The sequence below is a fragment of the Zea mays genome, chromosome 3, assembly GCF_902167145.1.
Source record: "Zea mays cultivar B73 chromosome 3, Zm-B73-REFERENCE-NAM-5.0, whole genome shotgun sequence".
NCBI classification, from domain to species: Eukaryota; Viridiplantae; Streptophyta; class Magnoliopsida; order Poales; family Poaceae; genus Zea; species Zea mays.
This window is the reverse complement of record NC_050098.1, coordinates 150,358,681-150,384,114: the sequence shown is the minus strand read 5'-3', so window position 1 is coordinate 150,384,114 and position 25,434 is coordinate 150,358,681. Positions and strand designations below refer to the sequence as shown.

General features: G+C 45.2%; 2 protein-coding genes across 2 annotated transcripts; one reads left to right on the top strand and one right to left on the bottom strand.

Moving 5' to 3' along the window:
• Positions 1–10,395: 10,395 nt before the first annotated feature.
• On the bottom strand, positions 10,396–12,551 carry LOC109945298 (glutathione S-transferase T3-like). Its single transcript, XM_020551141.2, has 2 exons — positions 11,556–12,551; positions 10,396–11,474 (listed from the first exon to the last, which is right to left on the bottom strand). The coding sequence occupies exons 1-2, from the start codon at positions 12,324–12,326 to the stop codon at positions 10,896–10,898; spliced, it is 1,350 nt and encodes a 449-aa protein (XP_020406730.1). The 5' UTR covers positions 12,327–12,551; the 3' UTR covers positions 10,396–10,895.
• Positions 12,552–15,889: 3,338 nt separating this feature from the next.
• Positions 15,890–18,351, top strand: LOC100279357 (CRR4). The gene has a single exon (NM_001152374.1). It carries the CDS (start codon positions 16,186–16,188, stop codon positions 17,989–17,991), a length of 1,806 nt encoding a protein of 601 aa, NP_001145846.1. The 5' UTR covers positions 15,890–16,185; the 3' UTR covers positions 17,992–18,351.
• The last annotated feature ends 7,083 nt before the right edge of the window (positions 18,352–25,434 follow it).

Genomic DNA, 25,434 nt, shown 5'->3' with positions numbered 1-25,434 from the left:
CTTCGCGCTGCATCAGCGCGATCTCGCGCTCGAGGTCTTGGGCCTTCTGCTCCTCGTCGCGTATCATTTGCCGCACCTTGGCTAGTGCGGACACACGCTGGCGCTTGGCCTCCAGTATCTCTTTCTGCCTCTGGAGATTGCGGTTCTTGAGGCGCAGGGCGCGCAGCTGTAGCTGTTCTTCTGTTGAGACACCGAGGACCTCGCCTTCCTCGATGAGATCCACGCCTTCCAGTGGGGCGAAGCCTGGGGGCGGCTGCGATTGTCCTTCGGGCCCGCAGGTGCGGAAGGTGTCGTCTTCGCAGGTGCGGGGAACATTGTCTTCAGTGGGCTCTTGGTGGGTGGATTGGGTGAGGACGAGGGCCTTGCCCTTTCTTGCGGCAAGCAGTGTTGCCTTCGCAGCCTCGTCAGCCTTCGGGTTAGCTCTCTTGGGTGCCATCGCGGGTGGTTTTGTCGTAGCACGAACGGTGGGCGCCAAATGTTGGGACTTGCTATCAGTCGCAAGAAAGCCAACAGGGGTGAACAGTGTGGACAGTAGGGTTACGCGTGAGATGGCAAATAGCTCTATTAACCAGGCCTCTCACGGGCACTGTGCGGGGGTATTTATAGGTACCTGAACGCCCAGCGCCTTGTGTTAAGGACGCATGTGCCCTCAGCTACCTAGGTTATCCCCAGAATATTCCCATAAAGCAGGGTTACAGACTGTAATTACAGGGATGCCTTTACAAATTAGGCTCGTAACACGCGGTGGCCACGCAGGGCCCGTTACAATGGGCCGTATCGCACGTGGGCCTCTGAGCTGGACGAGGCCGCATTGTGGGATGCCTTCGTCGCCGGTCTTCGTCTGGTGCCGATCAAGCGAAGGGTGTCCCTGCCTGCTTTGTCTGTCAGAGCAGCGGCTTAGCAGCGGAGACTTCGAGCGAAGGGTGGCGTTTCTGCCTTCGCTCCAACACTATCTAGCACGTAAAAATTTATATGTTCCCATTTTCTAGCCAAGGCCCTTAATTCATACCATGCATTGACAGGTGGAATTGGAATACCTGGTTTCTGATAGCAATTGCTTTTGTGAAGTCCAATTCAAGTGGGTTAATCACCCAGAGTTAGAGGTGGTGGAATCGTATTCGATTCAAATGGCTTCCAGTTTTCCCCCTACATGATGTATAAACAGAACAAATTCGAAGGAGATGAGAAAGATCATAGATGAACCAATCTACAAAATCATATGATATTTGCAATGACCAGTTTAAAAACTCTTAATCCAGTAGAGCATGATTAATTGAGTTGCAAGTAAAAGGTACACTAAAATATCAAATAAACAGAACTATTGCAGGTTGCTGTCAGGTGAGCCCATGTAGACAATCTTCACTGCGGAGTGGTTAAGAGGGTGTGGATCTTGTGCACTTACAGTGATGGTTTTGTAACCAACTCTGCCATCGAAGAGAACTCCCCACCCATGGATGTCGTCCATCAGGCTCTTGGTCATCCATAGGATAGTGAGATCCTATAAGAATTCTCCAATCGTTCGAGTGAGATTCATGTTATCCAAAGCTTGAATTGGCAAGAAAATCACAAATGCATGCAACTTACCCTGAAGACTGTCAAAACCATCTTCTCTGTAAATGTCATCAAACATTTCAGTCTGTCACAAATATATCAAGATGGAGACCCATCAGAAAACTGGAATAAATGACATGCGACATGAAACCAACTTTGGTTGCCAACGCAAATGCTATAAAGAATCATAGAAGGTTTATAAAGCAATAATAATGCAACAACTAATCACATCCACCCATGGACCACAAGAGAATCAAGTGTTGGTAGGTTTGGCGTTAATCTGCTCCCAATAATTTGCAAGCCGAACAGTCTGATTTATAGCAGCGGATGAGATCCATTTTAGGGCCTCATCGTTTTCAACCCAATTCATATAATCTATATAAATTAAAGGAGATTGATAGGTTTGAATCTGTTAAAAACCTTTATAATTTTTCTCAACCCCATCTCTAATTATAAGGATTAGAAATAACACAACAGTGCCTATTCATCATGAGCAGTATGTGCATGTATCCCTCAGTTCGCTATCAATTTTTCTGACATCGAATCTCCAGACACCAAAGGTCCCTGGAAAAAATGGTCTATCGTTTTACTAAGAATATGCATTTGTTATACCTGATGATCTGAAAGTTGCCTAGAGGGGGGTGAATAGGCAAGTTAAAACTTTTTCAACAAAAACTAGAAGCAAACTGGGTAGAACTAAATTGATCTCGAAATTCACCCAGTTAACTTTGGAAATGAGATGTTCTAAATGATCCACATGGTTCAAAGTAGTAGATCTGAGAAGGGCACTTCTCAAAATCCACACACCAAAAAGATATAAACAAATCTTCCACACAATGGTGAGAGAACGAAGAACACAAACAAACACAATGAGCAAGAACACAAGAGACACAAGATTTATCCCGAGGTTCGGTCACACCACCAAGGTGCCCTACTTCCTCGTTGAGGCGCCCACAAAGAGTCAGGTCTCTTTCAACCCTAATCCTCCCTTTGCCGACCACAAAGGTCAAGCCCACACAATAATCTTTGCTCAAACGAGCGGGTAATACAAACTTTCTTGTGGTCTTCCACAAGATTTGGAGACTCACAAGAGACACCTAGTCGTCTAGGAGCTAGAAGCTCCAAGAATAATGAATCCACAAAGAACTCGATGTAGTACCAAATCTCGAATCAAGAAGAGCAAGAGAGATTTGGAGATGAAGCACAAAAACTACAGCTCTCAAACTCACTCAAAGATTTTCTCCAAAGATTTGAAATGGGAGAGGCAAGAGGTGTGTGAGAGAGAGTGGGAGGTGTTTCTCAGGTTAGAAATGGAGTTTTGTGTGTGCTCTTCTATGGAGGAGAGAGGTGGGAGTGAGTATATATAGGTGGGGCTCCAAAACTAGCCGTTTTTGACTTTTCTGCCCAAAAACCGGTTGAACCGGTCCCAAAACCGGTTGAACCAGTTTTTCAAAAAGTTGTGCACAGCTTTTTGGCTGACACAGCAGACTGGCAGAAAAAAGTGAACAGTGCAAAAACTGGTTGAACCTGTTTTAAAACCGGTTGAACCTGTTTCCACCAGACAAAAACCGGTTGAGTGTCCGGTTGAGTGTCCGGCTGAACCAGTATTTTCCAAAAAGGTGAACAGTGCAAAAACCGGTTGAACCTGTTTTTCCAAAAAGCAATTTTGGACAAGATAGACTTAAAAAGGTTGTACTACATACTTTCACTAAGGATTAACAAGGGTAAAATGGAAGTTTTAGATCAAGAATTTTGAGCTTTAGTACCAACACCAACCTTCTTTATGGATCCCCCTTGATAGTACGACGATTCCTATACTCAAGTCAAATAAAATATAATTAAGTAAACTCCTTGAGTCATTGGTGTCTCAAGTGTGATTTCTCCATGATGTTGCTTCATAAGGATCACAAAAATCTTTGTCTCACCTTTTGAAGCAAACACAAATCGAGCCTGTGACTTGTGCCATTTCACCATATATGAGTTCAAATCATGGCTTCAAGTCACCTTACTGATGCATCAACATGTTGTAACTCTTCATAGCTGATTAGTTCATCGACTTAGTGCAAGTACTCTCTTCTTCACCTTAGCCATGGTACCTCGGTCTACAAGCCGTCGCTTGGCCTTCACCTTCGCTTAGTTCCTCGAAGCCCTTTCCTTGCTATCTTCACCCTATCAAGTCATTCTTGAGTCACATCCTATTGAGCATCCATTGAGAGAATCATTTCTTCAATATTGTGAACCTTGCTTGAATGTCATCTAGATATAACTGCTAAGATCAATCAAGCTCTAGTTTGATTCTCATATATTCATATATGGACTAATAGTAATATGGTCAAGCCAATTCACGGTTCCTCATATCTTATTCACTTTGGTTTGACCAATCCTCTTAATCACTTCAACCTCTATTATGATCATATTTATGCATAGTGATTTCTCAGGACTTGTCCATATATTCAAACCAATATAGAGACCATATTATATCCATTTGCATTGTCTCACTGGTTATTTGACCTTGTGTTGAACCTTGTTCACTGATCATTATACACTATTCAAGTATGTTCATCATACTGAATTTCCTATTCAACACTTAGCAAACTTGTTAGACCTTTAAATGTGTTGTTATCCAAATCACCAAAACTCACAAAAGGGATGAATGCATTTTCATGATCACATCAAAGCGCTAGAAAAATATCTGAAACAAACAGTGATGCCAACATATAAACACTTTTAACTTGGGAGGCTCACAGCTTGCGAGCTCAGAAGATTTATATGCACACACTGTTATTATATATTGGTAAAAAGAACATTAGTCCTTTCCCACTATCACTGACACCACCTGCACGTCCACATTTACAAACCAGGTGAAGTGTGGGGAAACATGGAAGAAAATAGAAGGATAAACAACCTTGAGATCGCAAAGATATCAATTACTAACTGTCAAGTATATCGAACTCCGAATCTTCAATGACATCCCACGATTCCTTCTTTGACAGCGATGCAGGTGGAGTTGGCTGCAGAGGTCGGTGGCTGTAATCGGCGGACGAAGTAGGTTTTCGTCTGACTGAATCCTGGCGCACCGAGGAGCTAGCGCAGGGAAGGTTCCTCCGGTCAGAGAGGAGTGAATCCATGTATTTGTCCATGACAACAACGTTGGCACTATCAACGTCACTCAGCTCCTCGTTACTGAGATAACTTTTACCTTCGCTGAAGGATTCGACATCTGAAGGTATTTCAGACCACTGATCCATGCTTTCCTCAGATTTTGACTTTGCAAATACCCATTGGTCAATACTTCGCTCAGATCTTGTCTTGGGGAAAGCACTACCATCCGAAGATTGGTATCCTTCTTGGTTGCTTTTCACACTTTCTATCTCACAGACGTGAGGTGGAGAATCTGACTCTATCTCATTGTTGTGATGTACAGAATTTGGCACGCTCCGGATATCTTCCTGCACTGCTGCGGGCGGCCGCCGCCGCGAGGACCGTCCCGGTCACCGCGTCGGAGAGGGCGGCAGCGGGGCTGGAGGGCGACGAGATCGCCGCTAAGAGGAGAGGGGCGAGGAGCGCGGATGCCACCGCATAGCGCTTGGACCACCGGTGCGCTGCGATGTTCGGGATCGTGAGGCGACGCGGCAAGTACAACAACCACTGCAGTGCATGGAGGGCGCGACGCGCAAGGCTGCTCCTCCCCCGCCGCGGCGGTGCGGCGGCCTCGACGTTCTTGGACGAGATGGGAAGCGCGGGAGGTTCGTCGAGGTCCTCGGCGAGGAGAGGGGCGGCGAGGTCGGGATCGGGACCCGCGGCCGCGACGTCGTCAACGACAGGCTTCGTCGTGCCATCCTCCGCACAGCAGTGGGACGTCCAGACGAGGAGGACGTACGCAGCGTAGAGGGAGAGGAAGGAGGCGGCGACCCAGACGGTGACGGAGCTGGTGAGTAGCACGGCGAGGAGGTAGCAGAGCGCGACGAGGAGGAAGCAGACGTCGCACACGAACCCGGCGCACTCGATCTCGACGGGGCCTCCTCGGGTCCCGGACGACGGGGCCTCCTAGGGTACTCGCACGGTTGGACGACCGGGTGGGGGCGGGGCGATGCGTGGGGGAGAGAATGCGCGCATCCGACGGGAGAGAGACTCTAGAGCGTATTGGACGGTTGAGATCGTCGGGAGGCAGAACAAAGGAGAGGCAGGCTACCCTTAGAGCCTTAATAAGTAGTAATAGATATTGTAACAAGTTCCTACACTCCTTCGTTTCAACAAAAACCAGTAGGGGGTTGCCCCTTATGTTTCATCTACAATATTGATTGATACAAGCATAGAGTTGTGTATGAGGGGTGATTTATTATGATGTTTATTCCTTTTTATTTCCATCCTCTTCGTGGTATGCCATGGGAAAACATGGAATACTTAGGACATCCTCAGCCTTCACTAGACATGGTTGGCTATGGCGGACCGAAGGCTTGTACAACTCAGAGACTTTAGATCAGTTTTTTCAAGTGTAATAGACAGATAAGAGATTGCATGATACAACACTAAATCTTTAAATCATAAATAAATCTAAGAGACAATATGTATGGAGGATCGTGGAGAGACAGACTCTTCACGAAAGGTCATCTATATTTTTTTCATTTACCCCCATCACATGGCGTAGTTTTTTATCATGTAGAGAGAGATGGGGGGGGGAGAAAAGTCTTTAGATATATTTTTGTAGTATATTTGTTTAGAGATGTAAACGTTGCTGGTGTTTTTTTAATAAATATAGCTAAAGTTAATGGGATTTGATCGTATAAAAAACCCTATAGTACCACTCTCTTTTTTTTTTGGCGAGTAGCCGAGTACTCCCATAATGCTGTCACTGTTACAGGTACTCCCCGCAGCAGTCCCGTCCCTGACTCCGTGGTGGCGCGTAGTACTAGTCTGCAGCTGCACACTGCACACAGCGAGAGCGAAGTCGAACCAAGCAAAAAGCATCCCAACCAACCATTCGTGTGGTAGCGGTACCCTGCGCCCGCCCGTGCGCCGCGGACCAGTCGTGAGTCGTTGGACAGCACGTGCTCGCTCGCGTGGTTCTGCTCACCGTGCATTCCCCCTTTTCCTCGGTGGGGCGCGGCGGCTACCGCTGGCAACCAAACCCAACCAACCACTCCACCCCTCCGGTACAGGCCTGCCGTCCTGCCGATGCCACGCAACTACGTGTACTCGTGTTTTCAGCTAGTGTAGCAACTGGCCGACCTGCATGCGAACATCGCTGTCGGCCTCGCGACTGACATCGCCAAACCTGGCGACCGCCTCGTCGCCGTCGAGGGAGGAGAGGACATACGAGCATACAAACAATTATAACTATTAAACAAAAAATAAATAAACCATTGTACGGTACGGGCCAACTAAACCCTTGTTCGCGACCGTGCCGCGAGTTTCTGGGCGCAGCGGCAGCGGCAGCGGCATGTGCTTTTGCCAAACCTGTCTGACGTGATCGCTATCACCACCACCCGCCCCAAGGTGAAGCGTGCATGATGATATACTCCGATGGTGATGGCGATGGGGGCATCATCACTTGAATTATTAGAAACCACTAGATCTAGGTATTGTTTGAAATTAGCAATCCAATTTTTACAAAACCATTTTTTATTTTTTTTAAGATAGAAGAGGCTGGCTTCTTGATTTTTAAAAGAAACATGTGAATCAAATTTCTATAATCTGTGGCATAAACTGATATGTTCGAAACCAGCTCAGTTTCTATAAAATAATTTTTTTTAAAAAAATTAGGTGGATCTAAACAGGCCCTTAATCAGTACAGCTTAAACAATGTTGAGAGGGCATGCAGAAGACTGACTGATATAGCGAGTAAGCAACAGCGCATACATGAGCAGCTCGTAGTAGCAGCAATGTGCCGATGAATTAATAAACAGTCCGTGTAGATCGTTCCTCCCTGGACCGAACGGTCCAATCCACGGTCCATGCTCCTTTTTTGGTTGTTGTGGCAACTTTTTTGGTACGGGACAGCCGGCCGGGCGAGCGATTGATCTGTCAGTGGGGCGACGACGCAATCGATCATCTAACTGCTCGTGCTGTTGCTGCTCCTCCGGTTGATAATAACCAAAGTGCAAGGGGGATGGAGGTGGACCATTGCTAGCTTGGGTTGACGGTGTCATACACATAAAATAAATAAATAAGTCTCTTTTTAGGTTTGGTTTGGTTTGGAATGACTAAAGTTTAGTGACTAACTTTTAGTCATTTTAGTCCTTAAAAAAGCAAATACCGTAACTAAAATGAGGTGACTAAATTTAAATTCTTTAGTCACTAAAGGATGACTAAAAGGGACTTAAGTAGAAATTTTACCTCATTTGTCCTCTCATCTTTCTTAGTGCAACAGACATCCACTAATTAATAGAGATAATGCAATCATTAATCGCACCAATTAATATTTTTTAGTTAGGTTTAGTCACTAAAAACAAACGTAGTACTCTAATGACTAACTAAAGTTTAGTTAGATGACTAGAAACTAAATGGGGCATTAGATAGTGTTTGGTTTCCCAGTATGATGCGACATAGCCATTCTATTCCTTGTTTATTGATTTTTTTTTTCGATCAGTTCTACGTACCACAAAGCGACTTGAAAAAAACGCACGTACAGTCCTTCCTACCTACGTGCGGTGCAGGACTGCGGGTCTGCGGCATGGCAGCAGCACCTGATTTTTTGGTTCGACAGTGCCAACGCCGCTCCTCACGCCCGGCATCATAGCATGCATGCATGGCACATGTTCCCCAGCCTTCGCGGAAAGCGAGCGGCAGACCTACATGTAAGCTCGCATCCACAATAATTGTATCAAATAGCTAGTTGATGTAGAGCTGAAAGAAGAATAAAAACAGTAATTTATTGCACCATTAGCATTTGATCCTACATGTAATATACTCAGTTTTTTGGAATACATGAAATCTTCTATCTATTTGCTCGGCGTCGTTGCTAGCTATTTTTATTTTCTCCATATTTTCTATCCACATAAAAAAGAGAACGAATCTAGCTAGCGAAATAGCTAGACCTTGGAGCAGACACCCTTGTTGCTGCTAGTAATGTCGGAGTCGGAGGCAATTAATGATGCTTATTGAATTCGCCTCGGACGCAAAACGGGCATGCATATGCTCAGTGTTTGAGAATTGCGTTTGGGGTTGGGACCGACCTCGTGAATAATATACTTTAGACCTTATTGGGTTATTCATGTGGACTAGATGAGATTGAAAAACTCATTAAGAGCTTGATCGGTTAGCTTTCAATCCATGTAGATTGAGTGAGATTGGGTGAATTTATATCCCAAGTAAGTCAAACTTCTTATTAATTTTTTTCAATTCTATCCAATTCATGGGTAATGGGATTAATCGAACAAGGCCTAAGAGTTTGTTTGGGTAATCTTGGATTGGAGTGGATTGAGGTGGTATAAGTTGTATTGAAGTGTAATATGACTAATTTTTGTTTCAATTCCTAAAATACACTTTAATCCCTTTTTACCCAAACAAGATCTAATTGGTTAGGATCGTGAGGCAGGCTAGATCGTCGTCCAGCCGATGGATCGATACAGCTATCTCCATCGGGACACCGACGAAGCCGGCCTCGCCCCAGATAGAGAGACCAGAGGCTTGTTTGGTTTGACGTCTAACTTGCCACACTTTGCCTAACTTTTCTGCCTAAGGTTAGTTTTTTCAATTCAAACGGCTAACCTTAGACAAAGTATGACATTTAGCCACGAATCAAACAGCCCCCAGATCTCTCACTCTCCGTGCCTGCCTCCGTCATCTTTCGCTCCATTGTTCTTGACGATGGACGGGCACCCGGCCATTATAGCCTGCTGCAGAGCACCGCTCGCAGTCCATCCATGGAGGAGCAGCAGCAGCACACACACACCCAGGCTGTCGCTGGGTGGATACCGGATACGCATGCAGGCGTAGTTCATCCACCACCACCATCATGGAGGCAATCATTGTATTGCTCTGGGTAAAGGCGTCGTAAAGCGGTGGTCTGACTCTTTTCTCGCTCGACGGCCGGCCGGGCCTCGGGCCGGACTCTGTTTCGGCATGTATCCTGTGGTTTCAGACTGCGCGGACGGACTTTTCATGGCATCAGGCATGTTTGGTTTGGCGGAGGAGTACGTATATTTTACTGCCAGGACCACCGAAAGTGCCAGCCCAGGCCCATGGACCCGTTTCGGGCCTACATTTCATCAGCGGCGGCCCATCCTGCAGAGCGGACGTCCGGAGCCACAGTCTCTAGGCCATCTCTCCACCCGTGCCCATCTGCGGCCCAGCCCAAACCTGGCAGCTTCATCCTCCATGCGATCAGTTGTCAACTTGCTCGTCATCCGAATCTGCTGGTATGGACGACCTCCGTACTTTACCCAACGCGTGATCTGCGTTAACAAGTTGGGCGTATCCTCTGAAGATTTAGACCAGATTCACCTCAATCGGTTGTTCAGGCCTTCATCAGGGACGACCCCAATAGATGCTGTAGTGTTCAAGCTTACCGTTTGTACTAAGACTATCCGCAGCCGTTCCCCCTATATTTTTCCCCCTAAATCTTACTATGCAGCCACGTCAGCAAGATTCCCTCCCCTAAATTTACTCGTTCCGCAACCGTTCCCCCTAAATATTCCCCTACATATCCCTCTACTCATTAAATATACATTTCCCTACAACTAACATAACTAACTTGTTTTTTCATTTTTATTTCTTTTTTCAACACGTTGTCATTACTACATGAAACTTGGTTCACAAATTTTTTTAAATTATTACTCTTAATTAAGACATACTTAGTACATAATAAAATATTACAATAATAGCGGAAGGACGTGTCGAATGGGTTATTAACCACTTCGATCTACGTCGCCAAGATAGATCGTGCTCCCTTCAAAATGATCTTGTCGAGCACTTATGGAGTCGCCGTGGAAGTATGTAATACTTGAGTGTCGTAGCAGCTGAGTTCGTACTTACTATCACTACTTGTTATGTGTTCTCGTCTAAGTTTGTATTCGAATAAATAAGCTACGTTTCGCAAATTTGCCAAACAGCCTTGTACATTTTAGTTCACATACTAAGTTTTATTGTACCACACACAACGGAACATAAGAAATCATGTTTTCTTGAACAATTTATAACATACCATTCGATTGTCAATAATATTGTTCAAACATTTATGACATCCAAGCTCATTATTGTCTAATACAACAGCAAACAACTTAAGATACAGTGGTTCGACCAAACAAATACGGTTCCGCATATTACAAATTCGTAAACGAAGTAACCTAAAATTGTCTCAACAAGTGTGAATAGCACAGGCGCACAGCGTACACAACCTTTCATCATTGCTCAAAAGTAAATATGAACTGCTGCAATTTTTTTTTCTGTTCCTTCATGACAACCCAAACTTCAGGATCTACATCTTCTTCGTTTGTCGACAACAGCATCTGCAAACGTTGTTCTGCTGATTTGAGTTCTTCTAGTTTGAGTTCCCTTTGTCTTATGCTTAACTTTTGGGCTTCCAAGTCCAATCTCTTCTTTTGTATCTCCCTATCTTCTTCAGTGGTCTTTTCTTTTTTTTCCCCCTTTTCAATGGACCTCTGTATTTGTTTCTCAGTAATTTCTTGTAATCGGCTTAAGTACTCCGGGGACGAAGATGAACCAGCTTTCTTTCTCTCAGCTTTACTGAAATCACGGCCACGGGGCCTTTTTCCTGAGAGTCCAGCGGATCCACTGTCAGTCTCCGGTGTTTGCACTGATGGACACCCCGACGAAGGTATTGATCTTGCATGTAATCCTCTAAAAGAGTGTCCTTGACATATGCTCTCCCATTTGGGTTCCCCCTTCAGTTGATGCCAGCAGTGCATATAATGAAATGGTTTGCCCTCCTCACGAGCGAACAATGTGGCTGCCTTCGATGTCTGCAAAGTTCGAATTCATTGTACAATTAGTTGCAGCAGAGACATATGTAGTTGATATAATCATCGTTTCATTAGTCGTACCTTATCGTCATCACTTAGACCACTTTGTTTTTCTCGTAGAACTCTCGCGTAGTATCCAGAGAATTTACTGACATCAGCCCTTATCTTGTCCCATCGGCTACTGAGTGCTCTGTTAAGTCGACAAGGAAATTCCCCCCTTTGTTCATTGTACCTTTTTTCAATTCTGGCCCAGAGACCCTCCCTCCTTTGCCCAGTATTCACAATGGGGTCACTACTTATTTGCAACCAAGTAGTACAAAGGAGTCTGTCTTCTGGGGCTGTAAAGTTTTGTTCCTTAGATTTCTTTTGTTTTTGAACTGGAGGTGCATTTTTCTCAGGACTATTGATGTCCTGAACACTGTGTTCAGCATCTGACTCCAAGTTTACAGGCATTTGTGGTATAGTATTAGAACCCTGCAACGGTGTACTTGATAGTGAAGGTGGATATGAATCCGTGTATGGACTCATTCCCACCGAGCCAAGAGGGTTCCTCACAAAATTCATGTAGTGATTCCAATATAGTGCAGATTGGGAAGCAGGGATCATGGTTGATTGGGAACTAGTGTTCCCTGCCTGAATTGGCGCCCACATTGTAGTTGGACCTTGACCAGGACTAGGAAAATTAATGTTTCCCATCATGTTGCAATCGACTGGATTCTGCTGCATGTAACCTGTTGGCCATAAGGGTGGTGGTGGAGGAAATTGCTGGGCATTTGACGGATTCGACATCGCCTGCGACGATGTCGCATTGCTGGCAGGGTCCATGCTAGGATATGTGGAGATGGCACACATTTAGTCTTTTGAAACACATTGTAGCCAATCGACAAATCGAGGTACGTTAAACTTAAGACAAAGCATATAAAGACACTCAAATAATAGAACCATAATTTCATCAACTTATTAAGGACTAGCATCAGAACATTTAAGAGTCATCACAGTTCGCAGACGACAACGTTCTGGACATCATACTAACTTAAGCGGACGAGGTAGCATGGAGAATTAGACATACATGACACGACTAGTTCGACAACATGACAACTACGAGAACCCCACTAGTGGGTTGTTCAAAAGCAAATCCTGCTTGTACATCTCCAGTACAGTCAACTAATAAATATTCCAGTAGCTATTACGAGTTGACCTATCTGAGTCGCTGAAGTACCACTCGTCACTCACATCCGGGCAGTAGAACTCCTCTTCGTCGACAGATGGTTCAGTATCTGTTGGAGGGGTCGAAGGAGATGTCGGTTGAACTTGAGGCATACTAAGTTCAGAAGTAATGCCCCCTCTGATTATGTCAATGAGAGTTTTGGAACGCATAATAAACAATGAACATTACACTGAGTTGGTTGAATTAACACATTGTTGGGCACCCAACTATTATCACTCTACTACATTTTATAAAATGACCTGTTGTTGTGGACAGTGGTCATCCTAAATTAATTGGAGACGACTAGAGTTGAAGCCAGTATGCAAGCAACTTCGTAGTTTAGGGATTACAAATTTATGGCAGGTGAAAAACCTGACGCCCGAATTGTAAGCACAACCAAAATTAGTTGGACCAAGTTTGAAATACATTAACCGGGTCAGTACCTTAGAAGTGTGAAACCCTAATAGGCAGACCAGATCCGCGGAAATGAGTGAACTGGGGATTCATCGGTTGTTTGCGGATGAAATATCTTACGGTTCAAAGGATAACTGGATTGCCGTATTAAAAAGATGTTGAAAGATGTGCGGAAGAGTAACATAATCATTACGGGTCCAAGGGCGTACCTCAAGATCCGAAGATTTGGGCGGTAATAAGACGATTCGAACTGCTGGATTGGGGATCCGATGCTGGAGTCGATGGTCGGACGGTGAAAGCAACCAAGCAGTGGCGACGAACCTGGAGGGAGCCGGATTTGCGCCCTCTTCGTCTTCGGTCTTGAACGGAGCACCTTGCTGACCACCTCGGCTTCGTCGTCCACAGCTCCGACGCGGACCGGCTCCCTAGCGCGCCCGAATCGCCGTCGCCTCGTCGCGAATCGCCGAAACGCAGTCGCCTCGAACAGGAGAGAAGACGACCGCGAAGCTTCCGGTCCGTGCCGCGGGCGGATTCTTCCACGCGAAGAAGTGGAGGGGGAGTGCACAGTGACGCCCTGCATCTGGCGTGAGAGAGAAGAGGGCGGCGGCGAGGGGAGGCGGATAGCGGCGACCGCTGCGGCGGTAAGGGGTGAACAGTACCCCCTATAGCGTGCACAGTGATAGGGGAGGGGGTGCGAAGGGGGGAGCGCTGCAGATAGTCTAAGGCTATCCGCAACCGTTACCCCTAAATTTTTCCCCCTATATCACTTTTTCCCCCTATTTTCTCCTCTATTTTTTCGTCTCCCGCATCGGTTCCCCCTAAATACTCCCCCTATACCCCACTACCACTATAAAATATCATTTTATATACCAACTATCAATTTTTTTATCTACTAACAATTACTCGTGGACCCACAGCACAGTGTTTAGGGTGATGAACAGTGACACGCTAGATCTGAGGGGAGAGAGAAGGGGACCGACACGTAGAGGGCGCTGTAGGGGGCACCGCTGCGGCCATAGGGTGCCCCCTACAGCCGACATGGAAGGGGAGGGGGAGCGGTAGGGTCGACCGCTGCGGTCAGTCTAAGAAACTGCTGTTTTTTTAAAAAAAATAAAAAATATATAGATATGCAAAACCTTAGTTTAGATAGAAAAGAAGAGAGGGCGTAGAGTGAAGTTTTCAAACTAAAAAAACTGCATTTTCTCAGTATTTACAGCGGCCAGCGCCGAGAATTTTCGTGAGCAGCGCTATCTGGCTAGGACGACGGCAAGCGTGGACAAAATCATCAGAGCCACCAACATTAGATTGTTAGAATCTATACTGTCTAGAATCGATTCCTAAGTCCCTAGAAAACCAATCCGTAATTGGAAGTATAATCTTAATGACGAGTATATCTGATGTACTAAGAGGAATAGGAAAACATACCTTTGTTGTTGTTGGAGAGTTGCAGTTGCCGTCTTCATAATGTTGCCCTGCAAAGAAACAACATGCATCGAATCCGAGCTATTGTAGGTTGTAGCATTTCCAGACACTCCGACACTTAGGCGATGGAGGTCTCTGGGGACTAGAGTTTTGGGGCGAGGTACTAACATTAGTCTTTCCTGCGACCCCTTAGTCCTATATATAGTGTCGTGTGTCTGGGGGCTCCAACCAAGGTTAGCGTGGGCCCTCTCGATCAATGGCTCGATTAAAAGAAACGATAGTTGGGTTAAGCTCAATCCGGTCTCTATTGACCGGCTGTAGAGGACACACCCAACAATCTCCCCTTTGTTCTCTACATTCTTTATACTTAACTTTTCTGGATTCCATCTCTCGACAAGTTTACACATAGAGACCAATGCGTGACAATACAACATACTCGCCTGCTTCACAACGAAAATAGACCTTATTTCTAATGGATGGTATAAAATGCTTTCGGGTACCTACACCTATGAGCAGCAAGATCGAATAGGCTAAATAAACTCAAGAAAATCTAATGCAAGAGCTCAATAGTAGACACACGGCAGTGGCACAACACATCCCCAGATAACAGTTCTAATGGTTTGTTTGGTTTCCCGCATATAATCGGCATTATAATCGGCATTCAACCAGGCCCTGTTGTGTATCACAAACTGGCATGGAGCCAGTGCTATATAACATGTAGTATGTATAACTAAACCTGACATGAGTATAGTATCAATAAAATATTTCCCTTTACCGGATGATAAAACAAATCAGCAACAAAAAAATAGCATAGTGAAATAGGTAAATAACAAGATTATTTTCTATGGAAACCAATCTTATTGTGGACGAGTAAATTCTAGCCATGTTTATTTCGGTGTCTTGCCTTTCCTTAATAATTTAACAACACTAGCATATACGCGTGCTAACACTATGATTTTAGGGAGAGGAGGGGTTGACGATGACGGTGGCACGCGGGAAAAGGTTGATGATGAAGACAACGACGCGGGTGGGGAGGGAGTGGGGAGGCAGGATCACGGGGAATGAGAGGGGGAGTGATAAGTGATGATGTAAATAATATTATTTATTGGATTTACATTTAGTGGAGGTCTTGATGTTGTATTAAGTCTGGGTAATTTGTTTGATGGGTTATTGGAGGTTATTATTTATTGGATTGGATTTATATTTGATGATAAATTTAGTGAAGGTTATGAGTGTATAGTGATTTGGTCAGATGTTTTTGCAAAGTTTAAACTGCTGTACAGCTTGATGGTTATTTTGACGAAGCCGTATGTTGGTGTGTTCTTTTTTTTTAAAAAAAATATATCTCACTGTCATAGAAGACAAGGTACATTGGCACAAGGTAGCCTAGAGATTTGCCGGCTGCTGGCCCCTGCCTGCTGTGCGCCCGTGCGCCGCGCCTCCCTGCCTGTTCTAAGCAACTGCAAGCAGCAATCTGCTTAACGCACGTCGGCGCCTCGCCGGCGCGACGGGCACAACAGCCCGCCTGGCATTTGGCCCGTGACCGTGAGCCACCCACCCTACGCCTTTGGCACCGCGACATGCCTTGCCGGCACACCCCATCGAGGCGTCGACCATCCCCGCCGCCGATCACCCAAACTTCGCACGGCACCCCGCCCACCTTCGCCGATGGAGCCCCACCTGCCCGCTCACCTCACGCGCCTCCTCAAGACCCAACCGCTGCACGCCCTCCTGTCCGACGCGTCCACCTACCGCGCCGCACGCCACCTGTTCGACGCGGTGCCCCGCCCGACAGCCGCCCTGTGCTGCGCTTTCGTCTCCGTTCTCTCAAAGCTCTCGCTGCACCAGGAGCTCATCGAGGCCGTCTCCTCGCTACACCGCAGGGGTGGCGCCATTCCGTCGGGCTGCATCCCGCTTGTCCTAAAGTCCTGTGCGCTGTCGGCAGCGTCCTGCCAGGGCACCCAGACGCATTGTCATGCCCTTGTGCGTGGGATGCTAGGAGATGTGTTCGTGCAGACTGCTCTGGTCGATTTCTACGCCAAGAATGGCAACATGGACTCAGCTGTGATGGCCTTCGAGGAAATGCCGATCAAGGATCCGATACCGATGAACTGCTTGATCACTGGGTATTCCAGATCAGGGGATGTGGAGGAGGCAAGGAGGCTTTTCGACAGTATGCCGAGAAAGACGTCTGCTTCATGGAATTCGATGATTGCTTGCTATGCACATGGCGGAGAGTTCCAGGAAGCATTGACATTGTTTGATCAGATGTTGCGCGAGGGTGCAAGTCCGAATGCTATCACTATCACGACGGTGTTCTCCATCTGCGCCAAAACCGGTGATCTTGAGACTGGAAGGCGGGCAAAGGCGTGGGTTAGCGAGGAAGACTTGCAGAACGTGATAGTCCACACCGCTCTGATGGAGATGTACGTCAAGTGCCGTGCTATCGACGAGGCACGTCGCGAGTTCGATCGGATGCCACGAAGGGATGTTGTAGCATGGAGCACCATGATTGCTGGTTATTCACACAATGGGAGACCACATGAATCTCTTGAGCTGTTCGAGAGGATGAAGGCGACCAATTGCAAGCCAAATGAGGTTACTCTCGTTGGTGTGTTGTCTGCATGTGCACAGCTGGGTTCTGATGAACTTGGGGAACAGATCGGGAGCTACATCGAGAGTCAGACACTGCCACTTACCAGCTACCTTGGATCTGCTCTGATTGATATGTACACCAAGTGCGGGCATGTTGCCAGAGCTCGCGATGTCTTCCACCGGATGGAACAGAAGGTGGTTATTGCTTGGAACTCCATGATCAGAGGCCTTGCACTGAACGGCTTTGCAGAAGATGCAATCGCCTTGTACGGGGAAATGGTAGGAGATGGGGTTCAGCCCAACGAGATCACCTTTCTCGCGCTGTTGACAGCGTGTACCCATGCTGGCTTGGTAGACAAAGGCATGGCATTCTTCCAAGAGATGAAGAAGAACAAGCAGCATGCCTCTCCTCAAGTTGAGCACTGCGCTTGCATAGTGGACCTCCTCTGCAAGTCTGGCAGGCTGTGGGAAGCCTACAAGTTCATCTGCGACATGGAAGTCGAGCCAAACGCGGTGATCTGGACCACGCTGCTCAGCGCCTGCAGAGCCCACGCGGACGTCGAGCTTGCCAAGCTCGCCGCGGGCAAGCTTGTAGTACTGGAGCCCAATAGCTCGTCGATCTACGTTCTCCTCTCCAACATCTACGCTGACGCAGGGCTCTGGGGCGATGTGAGGGAGATCAGAGACCTGATGAGGAGCAAGAACTTGCAGAAGCTGTCCGCCTACAGCTGGATCGAGCTAGACGGTGAGGTGCACAGGTTCCTGGTACAGGATACGTATCACCCGAGGTCAGCTGAGATTTACAACGTCGTCGATGGCCTGGGCTTGCAGCTGGAGAGGACTAGTCCTGATCATGAGTTAATTTCAGAGGTTTGCTGATTAAAATTACTGTCATGTCAGTTACAATACTTTCTCGCCAAATGTCATGCAATTTGTGCTCTGTAGGAGTACAGTTGTAGAAGCATAAAAGGTGAAATGCGTCGGATATTCATGTTTTTTTTTCTTTCCTAGCTATTTTATGTTTCGTGTAGTCGTGTATGATTTTATATTTTTATTATTCCAGTGCAGTAACCACATGCATTGAAACTCTAGTATAGTAGTATTCACCTAAATTCTCATGCATTCAATGCATGTAGATTTGGCCTAAGAGCTTTGCTTAGGCGTCGTTCGATTGTTACGGATTGGTGGGTCGGAACGATTCCTAACCTGATTGCTTCTCTAATTTATATAACTTTGATTAGCTGGAACGATTCTGGATGCAATCCGGCACAAACGAACAAGGCCTTAGAGTATGTACAGTCTAGATACCACGTTACGATTCTACAAACACTGGATACATCTAAAAAACTCCTTAGTACAATCTAATGTATTTAAGTCTTGTATCTTATTCACTAAAAACTCTTATTATACAACTAATTTATGTGGGTTGTATGGATAAAACCTTATCTAGACTTAGAGAACCGTGCTAAGGACGTTATTTTACCAAGATACTGTCTTTTATGTTTTTTTATACTTACTTGATATCCCTTAAAATACGAGGCATTTATGTGAGTTGTATATGCCCCTTAGCAGTTAGGTCTCCCAAGCACAAGACGGCCAGAGCCCAGAACACCAGATTCCGTTCCCCTAAAGTCCTAAACCCGGGCTTAGATCGAGTTGGAGTCGGAAGCTGACAGGGCCGCGGCGCTGATACAATTTCACTCTATATAATTGAACTATAGTAATTGCAGTTTGTATACCAATAAGGAGGTGAAAAAAATGGCTGTTTGGTTAGCTCATTCTGGGTTCCGATCCAGCGACTGAACCAAATAAAACTGGCAATGAGTAGCACTGCGGCTGTGGAACTGATTCATTTGCGTTGACATTGCTTTTGAGGTGAGTAACCAAACAACACCGAGTGAATGTGTGATATGAAGTTCTGTACATCTCTTCTAAATTACCAGCAGAGTTGTCAATGGTTTTCTGGTGCTGTTATTTGATATTGAGTAGTACAAAGCAAAAGCCAATCCTTTTTAAAATAGGTAGGAAAAATAAGTTTCTCCATGCATTTAGTTGTTGTTCAAAAATATTTTTAAAACTCATACTCTTGGTATTTGGAATAAGAGCCTCAGTGGATAGGGAGGTTGCTCAAAAGATTCTATCGATTTACTTCAAATTTGTGCTGACAGACTAGGATCTACTTCCTCTATTGCAATATTGTGTTGATAGACTAGGATCTACTTTGTGGTATCCTGGCCACTGTGATGGTGATATCATGATCTAAGGATTAATATAATTAATAGAGTATCCATGTCAACAAGGTATATCTTCTTTTTCGGAAGCCTATTTCGAAAGAATCTCCAAGTTAAACGTATTTGACTTGGAGCAATTTTGGATGGGTGACCGACCGGAAAGTTTTCTCAGGTGCGCATGAGTGAAAACAAAGTGCGCACAAAAGACTCGTGTTGGTCTATGAGGACGATATATGATCCTAGAGAGCTGTCAGTAGTGAGTACCGCCGGTCCAGAGATTTGACAGGGTGTTACATACTTCCTCTATTACAAATTATAAGATGCTTTGTCTTTTTTAGATTCGTAGATATACACCATTTTAATGCACGCTAAAAGCAATACAACAACAAAGACTTTTAAGTCTCAAGCAAGTTGGAGTAGACATAGTAAAAAGCAATGTATATATAAATTCAACCAGTCTTACAATTTTGTATAATTGAAAATGGAGAGAATATTGGTATGACATTGGGGTATTATGGTGCTAAAAAATTAGACATATTGGAAGCGTGGGGACATAGGTGAGCGATGGTGTCTTGAACTGGGCACAATAGGGTACTAACACGTAGACGATTTACAAAAGTTCGAATCACAGTATGTGTAGTATCCTATATCTTCTTGTGACTGATGATTAATGAACACAAATATGAACAAGATTATAAGTTAAGAAGCTACTGGGCACATGACCATCTAGCTCTCCCTTCAGAAATGGGTCTAGTAAGAGTTCTAGTCTATCAGTCCCTAGCTCACCTTTATGGCTGTCCTTAGACGTTGCACTCTTTAAGATCATATGAATTGGTTGACGCTTCCCCCGGAGGTCTCCTAGTTCGATAGTCTCTCCAATCATTATTTTGCTCCCCCTTTTATCAACCAAGGGGGGAGACATGTTTACATATCAGTTGGTCCAGACATCGGGTCAACTAATACCCAAGAACCGCCAAAATCTTATCCTAAATGATCGACCAAACAAAGGTTCTAGAAACACAAAGAGTGCATGTAGAAGTGCATGCTTAGAACTCACTAGACGTGTCCGATGGTTTGTCCTGTGTTTGCACTAGATGTCTGAAACGACAGATAGTTAGGTTGATAGTCACTGGAAAGTAGCTGTTAGAGAGACATTAGCATGTCCAGTGCGGTATCCGGTGGTGCACTAGACTTGTTTGGTGCACCTGTGACTGCACAAGTCTTTGTAACAGCTAGTTGTTCCCTCTCCTCTATAAATTGAAGGGTGATATGCCATTTGAAGAGGAAGAGCATCTTGGAATATGTTTCTTAAGTCTTGTGCTTAGTATTGGCCCTCTATTCACGTGAGAACACGCCCGATAACATGTGAGAGTGGTTCCTAGTGGGTTGCATTGAGAGAATGCATCAAGTGGGCATTAGATGGCCAATTTGTATGTCAATGGTTCTTTTTACTCTTAGAGGTTGCCAGTTGCCACATCCTAGATGATTTGGGGGTTGTGGCTCCATGGAAGCTCGCTAAAGTTGTGCATTGTTCTAGAGAAGATATTATGAAGGGGTACTGATGAACCCAAAGGGTAGAAGGGTGCCCGATCTTTCGATGAGAGATGATGGAGGTGGAAAACTTGTTGGAGAACGACGTTGGCTGCCCGACTACCACAACCAAGATGGTGTGGCGCCTTGAGCGACAGGTACACCGTCTCCTGATAACTACGATTTGGGGTGGAGGTCGACGTTGTGCTATCCGACTACAACAACCACAAGGGTGCTGCGCCTTAGCGATAGTTACACCGGCTCCTGTTGTTGCTGCTCTTGCCGTGCCAAGAACAGCCTTGAACCTGCAAGCAATCGAGAACAAGCAAGAACAAGATAACAAGCAAACATGCACGGATCTGATAAAGTTGGGGTCCCGTTTCAAGTATTCGGGTGGTCTAGCCGACACACGCGTTTACAAGGAAGTAGCAAAGGCTAAACTTACATCAAACAAAACCCAAGTTCTTTGGTGGCTGCTAGTTGCTTAAATAGAGAAATAGGAAGAAGGAATTCTGGTGGAGTCATGAAGTTCCCTCGGCAGTTCATGGACGCCTCGGGTGTAGTCTCCCATTAATTCTTGATCCACCAGCAAGTAGACGAAGGGAGCTTTCCAACAAGTATTTATTTGCATTAAACGACCTTGGAAGTTGGAAGATATGCCCCATTTAAACTTGTACTTGATGCTGTTACGAAATCCTCTCGGGTGCAGCAGTCTTTATTGCCTTGTTGCCTTCTCCAGTCCAAGATGGTTCACCTCCCAAACACCTGAGCATAATAAAGTCATCGCAAGGCTTTAGTACCTCATTTAAAGAAGAATTAGCTTCAATAGCAAGGAACGAGTTCACCTGATAATTAAGTTTACGTGCACAGGCTCGTGTCATTGGTCCTTGATTAGCTACGAATGGTGAAGTGGTCACTGGTATAGTTGTATCAATGATAGTGATGTCCTCATCATCCTCCCCTTCTTGCAACAAAGTCGTCCTCGACTCAAACGTGTCATTCTCTCCCAAGTATGGTGTTAAATCTGCAATGTTAAAAGAGGAACTAACCCCAAAATCTGTAGGCAACTGAACTTTATATGCATTATCATTAATTTTATGAAGCACTTTGAAGGGTCCAACAGCTCTTGGTTGTAATTTAGATTTGCGCATATCAGGGAATCTATCTTTTCTTAAATGCACCCATACTAAATCACCAGGTTCAAAGGTAATATGCTTTCTACCCTTGCTACCTGCTTCTTCATACTTAGCATTCATGGCTTTAATATTTGCTTTAGTTTGTTCATGCAACTTTATAATCAGTTCAGCACGACGAGAAGCATCAAAATTCATTATTCTAGAATGTGGGATGGCGATAAGATCAATAGGAGCACGAGTGTTGGGGACTTGTTCTCAAGTGCTATGAATTAAGAACAAGGCAACATAGAAAATATTAATCGTTAAAGCCCTTCGCCCTCCGAAGCATTATTTCCCTTAGGATATAATGGCTTGCGGACGAAGGTTATGAAGAGCATACCTTCATATATTTATTAAATAACGACGAAGGATGAAATATAAAGAATATAAAAGACAATGTTAACAATCATATATTATTATCGGGCATAAACAAAAACATTGTTGAATTACAAGTGTACCTTCAATCGGAAGGAGATGATAGTACAAGCGTGACGCAAAAAGCGAATGCCCAGTCAGCGTGAACAGTACGGGGGTACTGTTCACCTATTTATAGGCACGGGGCACAGCCCATACAAAATTACATACATGCCCTTTACATTTGATAATAATTCTATAGTAATCTATCGAGGTCTGAATAGCCTTTTCATCCTTAAGTCGGTTTCATTTTCTGCAACCACGCCGAAGCTCTCCTGCTAACATCTTCGGCGCCGTATCAAGACCTTCGTATTGTCCTGGTCTTCTCCTGCCGTGATACCGACTTAAGTCCGAAGGTACCTGGTCACACATTATACTTCCAGAAATGCTGTTAAATCCTGTTTTTGAGGACCTTCGGATGCCGAAGGTCCCCAACAGTAGCCCCTCGCAATATTAATTTGTTTAAAATGACGAATTTAGATTGCGACGTGAACGAAGGCTTTACGCCGAAGGTCCGAAAAAACACCTTCCCTTTGCTAGAATAGCAACAATCACTGACAAGCGGGGTCTTTGAATTTTCAACGCTCTTGGCGTATAAATACGAGCATACCGCAAACTCATTTGACACGCTTTCTGGCCAACTGCTCTTGCTTACTCATTTTTTAGCTCTTGTGCCCTGCCATTTGCTAGGCTTTTGGTTTTGAAGCTTCGGCTTTGAAAATAGTTTTTTAGCGTCTCCGAAGATGTCTGAAGATAAAAAGACTGTTGCTGAGATGAAGCTGAGCCTTGACGAAGAGAAAAACTTGGGGTTTCTTATAGCGATGTCAAAGACCAATACAGAAAAGATTACCAAGGAGATTCTGGAAGGTTTGTCCGAAGATACTGGTGATAGTGACAGCTATGATGTGGACAGTGGTGGCGAGGACTCCGAAGATCGTCCCTGGCGACCGAGCCATTCAGTTTATGGTAAATCAACTATCAAAGAGAACCATCTTGTCAACATGAGAGGAAGGTATTTCCGGGATTTGTCCATTGTGAGGGCCGATGAAGGGGAAAAAACTTGCCCACACCCTGAAGAGAATGAAGTCGTAGTGTACCGAAGCTTTTTGAAAGCTGGACTGCGATTTCCTTTGAGCAGCTTCGTTGTGGAGGTGCTGAAAATGTTTGAAATTTATATCCATCAACTTACTCCGGAAGCAATTATAAAGCTGAATATCTTCGTGTGGGCCGTGAGAAGCCAAGGTCTGAAGCCTGACGTAAAAAGCTTCTGCAATATACATGAATTATCATATGAAACAAAACCTTGGGGTAAGGAACAGTATCACAACAATTTTGGCTGCTACAGTTTCGTTTCTCGGTCCGGGTCAAGCTGCCCCGTGCCAACCTTTCGGAAGAGATGGCCCGGAGACTGGATGACAGAATGGTTCTATGTGAAGAATGATCTGACAATACGGGAAGATATCAAGGGTATAATTATGCGCCCTATTTGGCAAAGCTTCGGCCTTCGGAGGCCGAAGGTTGAAATGAATGAAACTGCCGAAGAATGCCAGAGGGCCTTCGGCGCAGTCTGCTCTTTCATTGGAACAAGAGACTTAGTTCAAGAGCATATTGCCTTCAGGGTATGACCACTTGCGGAGAAATGGGAAATGCCACAAGAAACGGTAAAAGAAGCCGACGAAGGTGGACTTATCAGGTTGAAGTACACTTTTAAATTTGGAGATAAATTCGTCGAGCCAGATGATGACTGGTTAAAAAGTATTGAAAATTTAAGTGATGAACTGCTTGGGGCATATTCGAAGGCCGAAGACACTGCAATGTCAGCAGCCTTCGGAGGCCGAAAGAAGAAGAGGCTGAATCGGGTATTCGATGCAATCGGGTTTGTCTACCCTGACTATTGCTATCCCATTCGAAGGCAGAAGAGAAAAAACACAACCTCTGCAAAAGAAGAAGCTGCAGCTGCTCCTAGCGAGCCAGAACCGAAAAGGAAGAAGATAAAGGTCCTTACGCATCGGCCGCGCTATATTGAACCAGCTTCGGTGCCTGAGTTTACCGGAGAAACTCCTTCGGCCACCGAAGCTGAAAAACCAAGCGAGCCAACTTTGCTGCCAGAAGTCGTAGAAACGGCCGAAGTGTCATCAAAGATAGAATTGGAGCAATCAAAGGTTTTGTTATCAGAAACAAAAGAGAAGGCCGAAGCGCCGTCCCCAGAAAAAATGGAAGAGGTAAAGGAAGCAACTGAGGGCTCCAAAACATCAGAAGTTTTGAGTCCTGCAGCAAACATTGAGACAGCAAAAAATCAAAAAATGCCAGCCGTAACTCCGAAAAGAAAGAGAATGGCTAATGTGCTAGATGTACTGGAAACGATCAAATCTTCGAGCACACCTCCGAAGAAGGCTGCTGTCACTCCTGAAACAACAGTTGAAACTTCTGGTTCTAAAATTCCAGAGCAAGAGACTGAAGCCGAAGCTGGGCCCTCAGAGCCCGCAAAGATAAAACCCTTGGAAAGTGAGACAGAAAAATAACAAAGCCAATTTTTGTTGAAGAAACCGGTGTTACTGCCCCCGAAGCATCCCCCAAAATTCGTGATTATATTATTCGTCATGCTTCGGGGAAAAAACTATCAGAAAAAGAAGAGCAAGAGGCCCAGCACTACGCCCAAAAACTGAAATATCCAAAGGGGCATTAATATTCAATGGCAGTGGAGAAGAAGACTTCTTGTATTGTCTTCCCGACAGCAAGGAGATTTCTGTCTGTCGGGAGATGAGCAAGAGCTTCGGATTCCCAACATTAGAAAACGGGCTCTCGGTGCTGTCGAAGAACGATCTGGCCGACAGCCTAGCTTACAATAGCTTAAAGGTACGACAAATGAAATCCTTGTATTTTTGGCTTATTCAACCCTATTGACGCACACATACTTTTTTTGCAGGGCCTGATACTTAGCAATGCCCTTAGGGCACAGAAAGATGCTGAAG

What these genes read in the sequence shown, in the direction of transcription:
- LOC109945298 (XM_020551141.2), bottom strand. Translation starts at nt 12,326, where the DNA reads ATGTGTGCCATCTCCACATATCCTAGCATGGACCCTGCCAGCAATGCG. An exon ending in GTCTAAGTGATGACGATAAG is followed by an intron (nt 11,475 to 11,555) that starts GTACGACTAATG and finishes CGAACTTTGCAG; the next exon opens with ACATCGAAGGCAGCCACATT.
- LOC100279357 (NM_001152374.1), top strand. Translation starts at nt 16,186, where the DNA reads ATGGAGCCCCACCTGCCCGCTCACCTCACGCGCCTCCTCAAGACCCAA.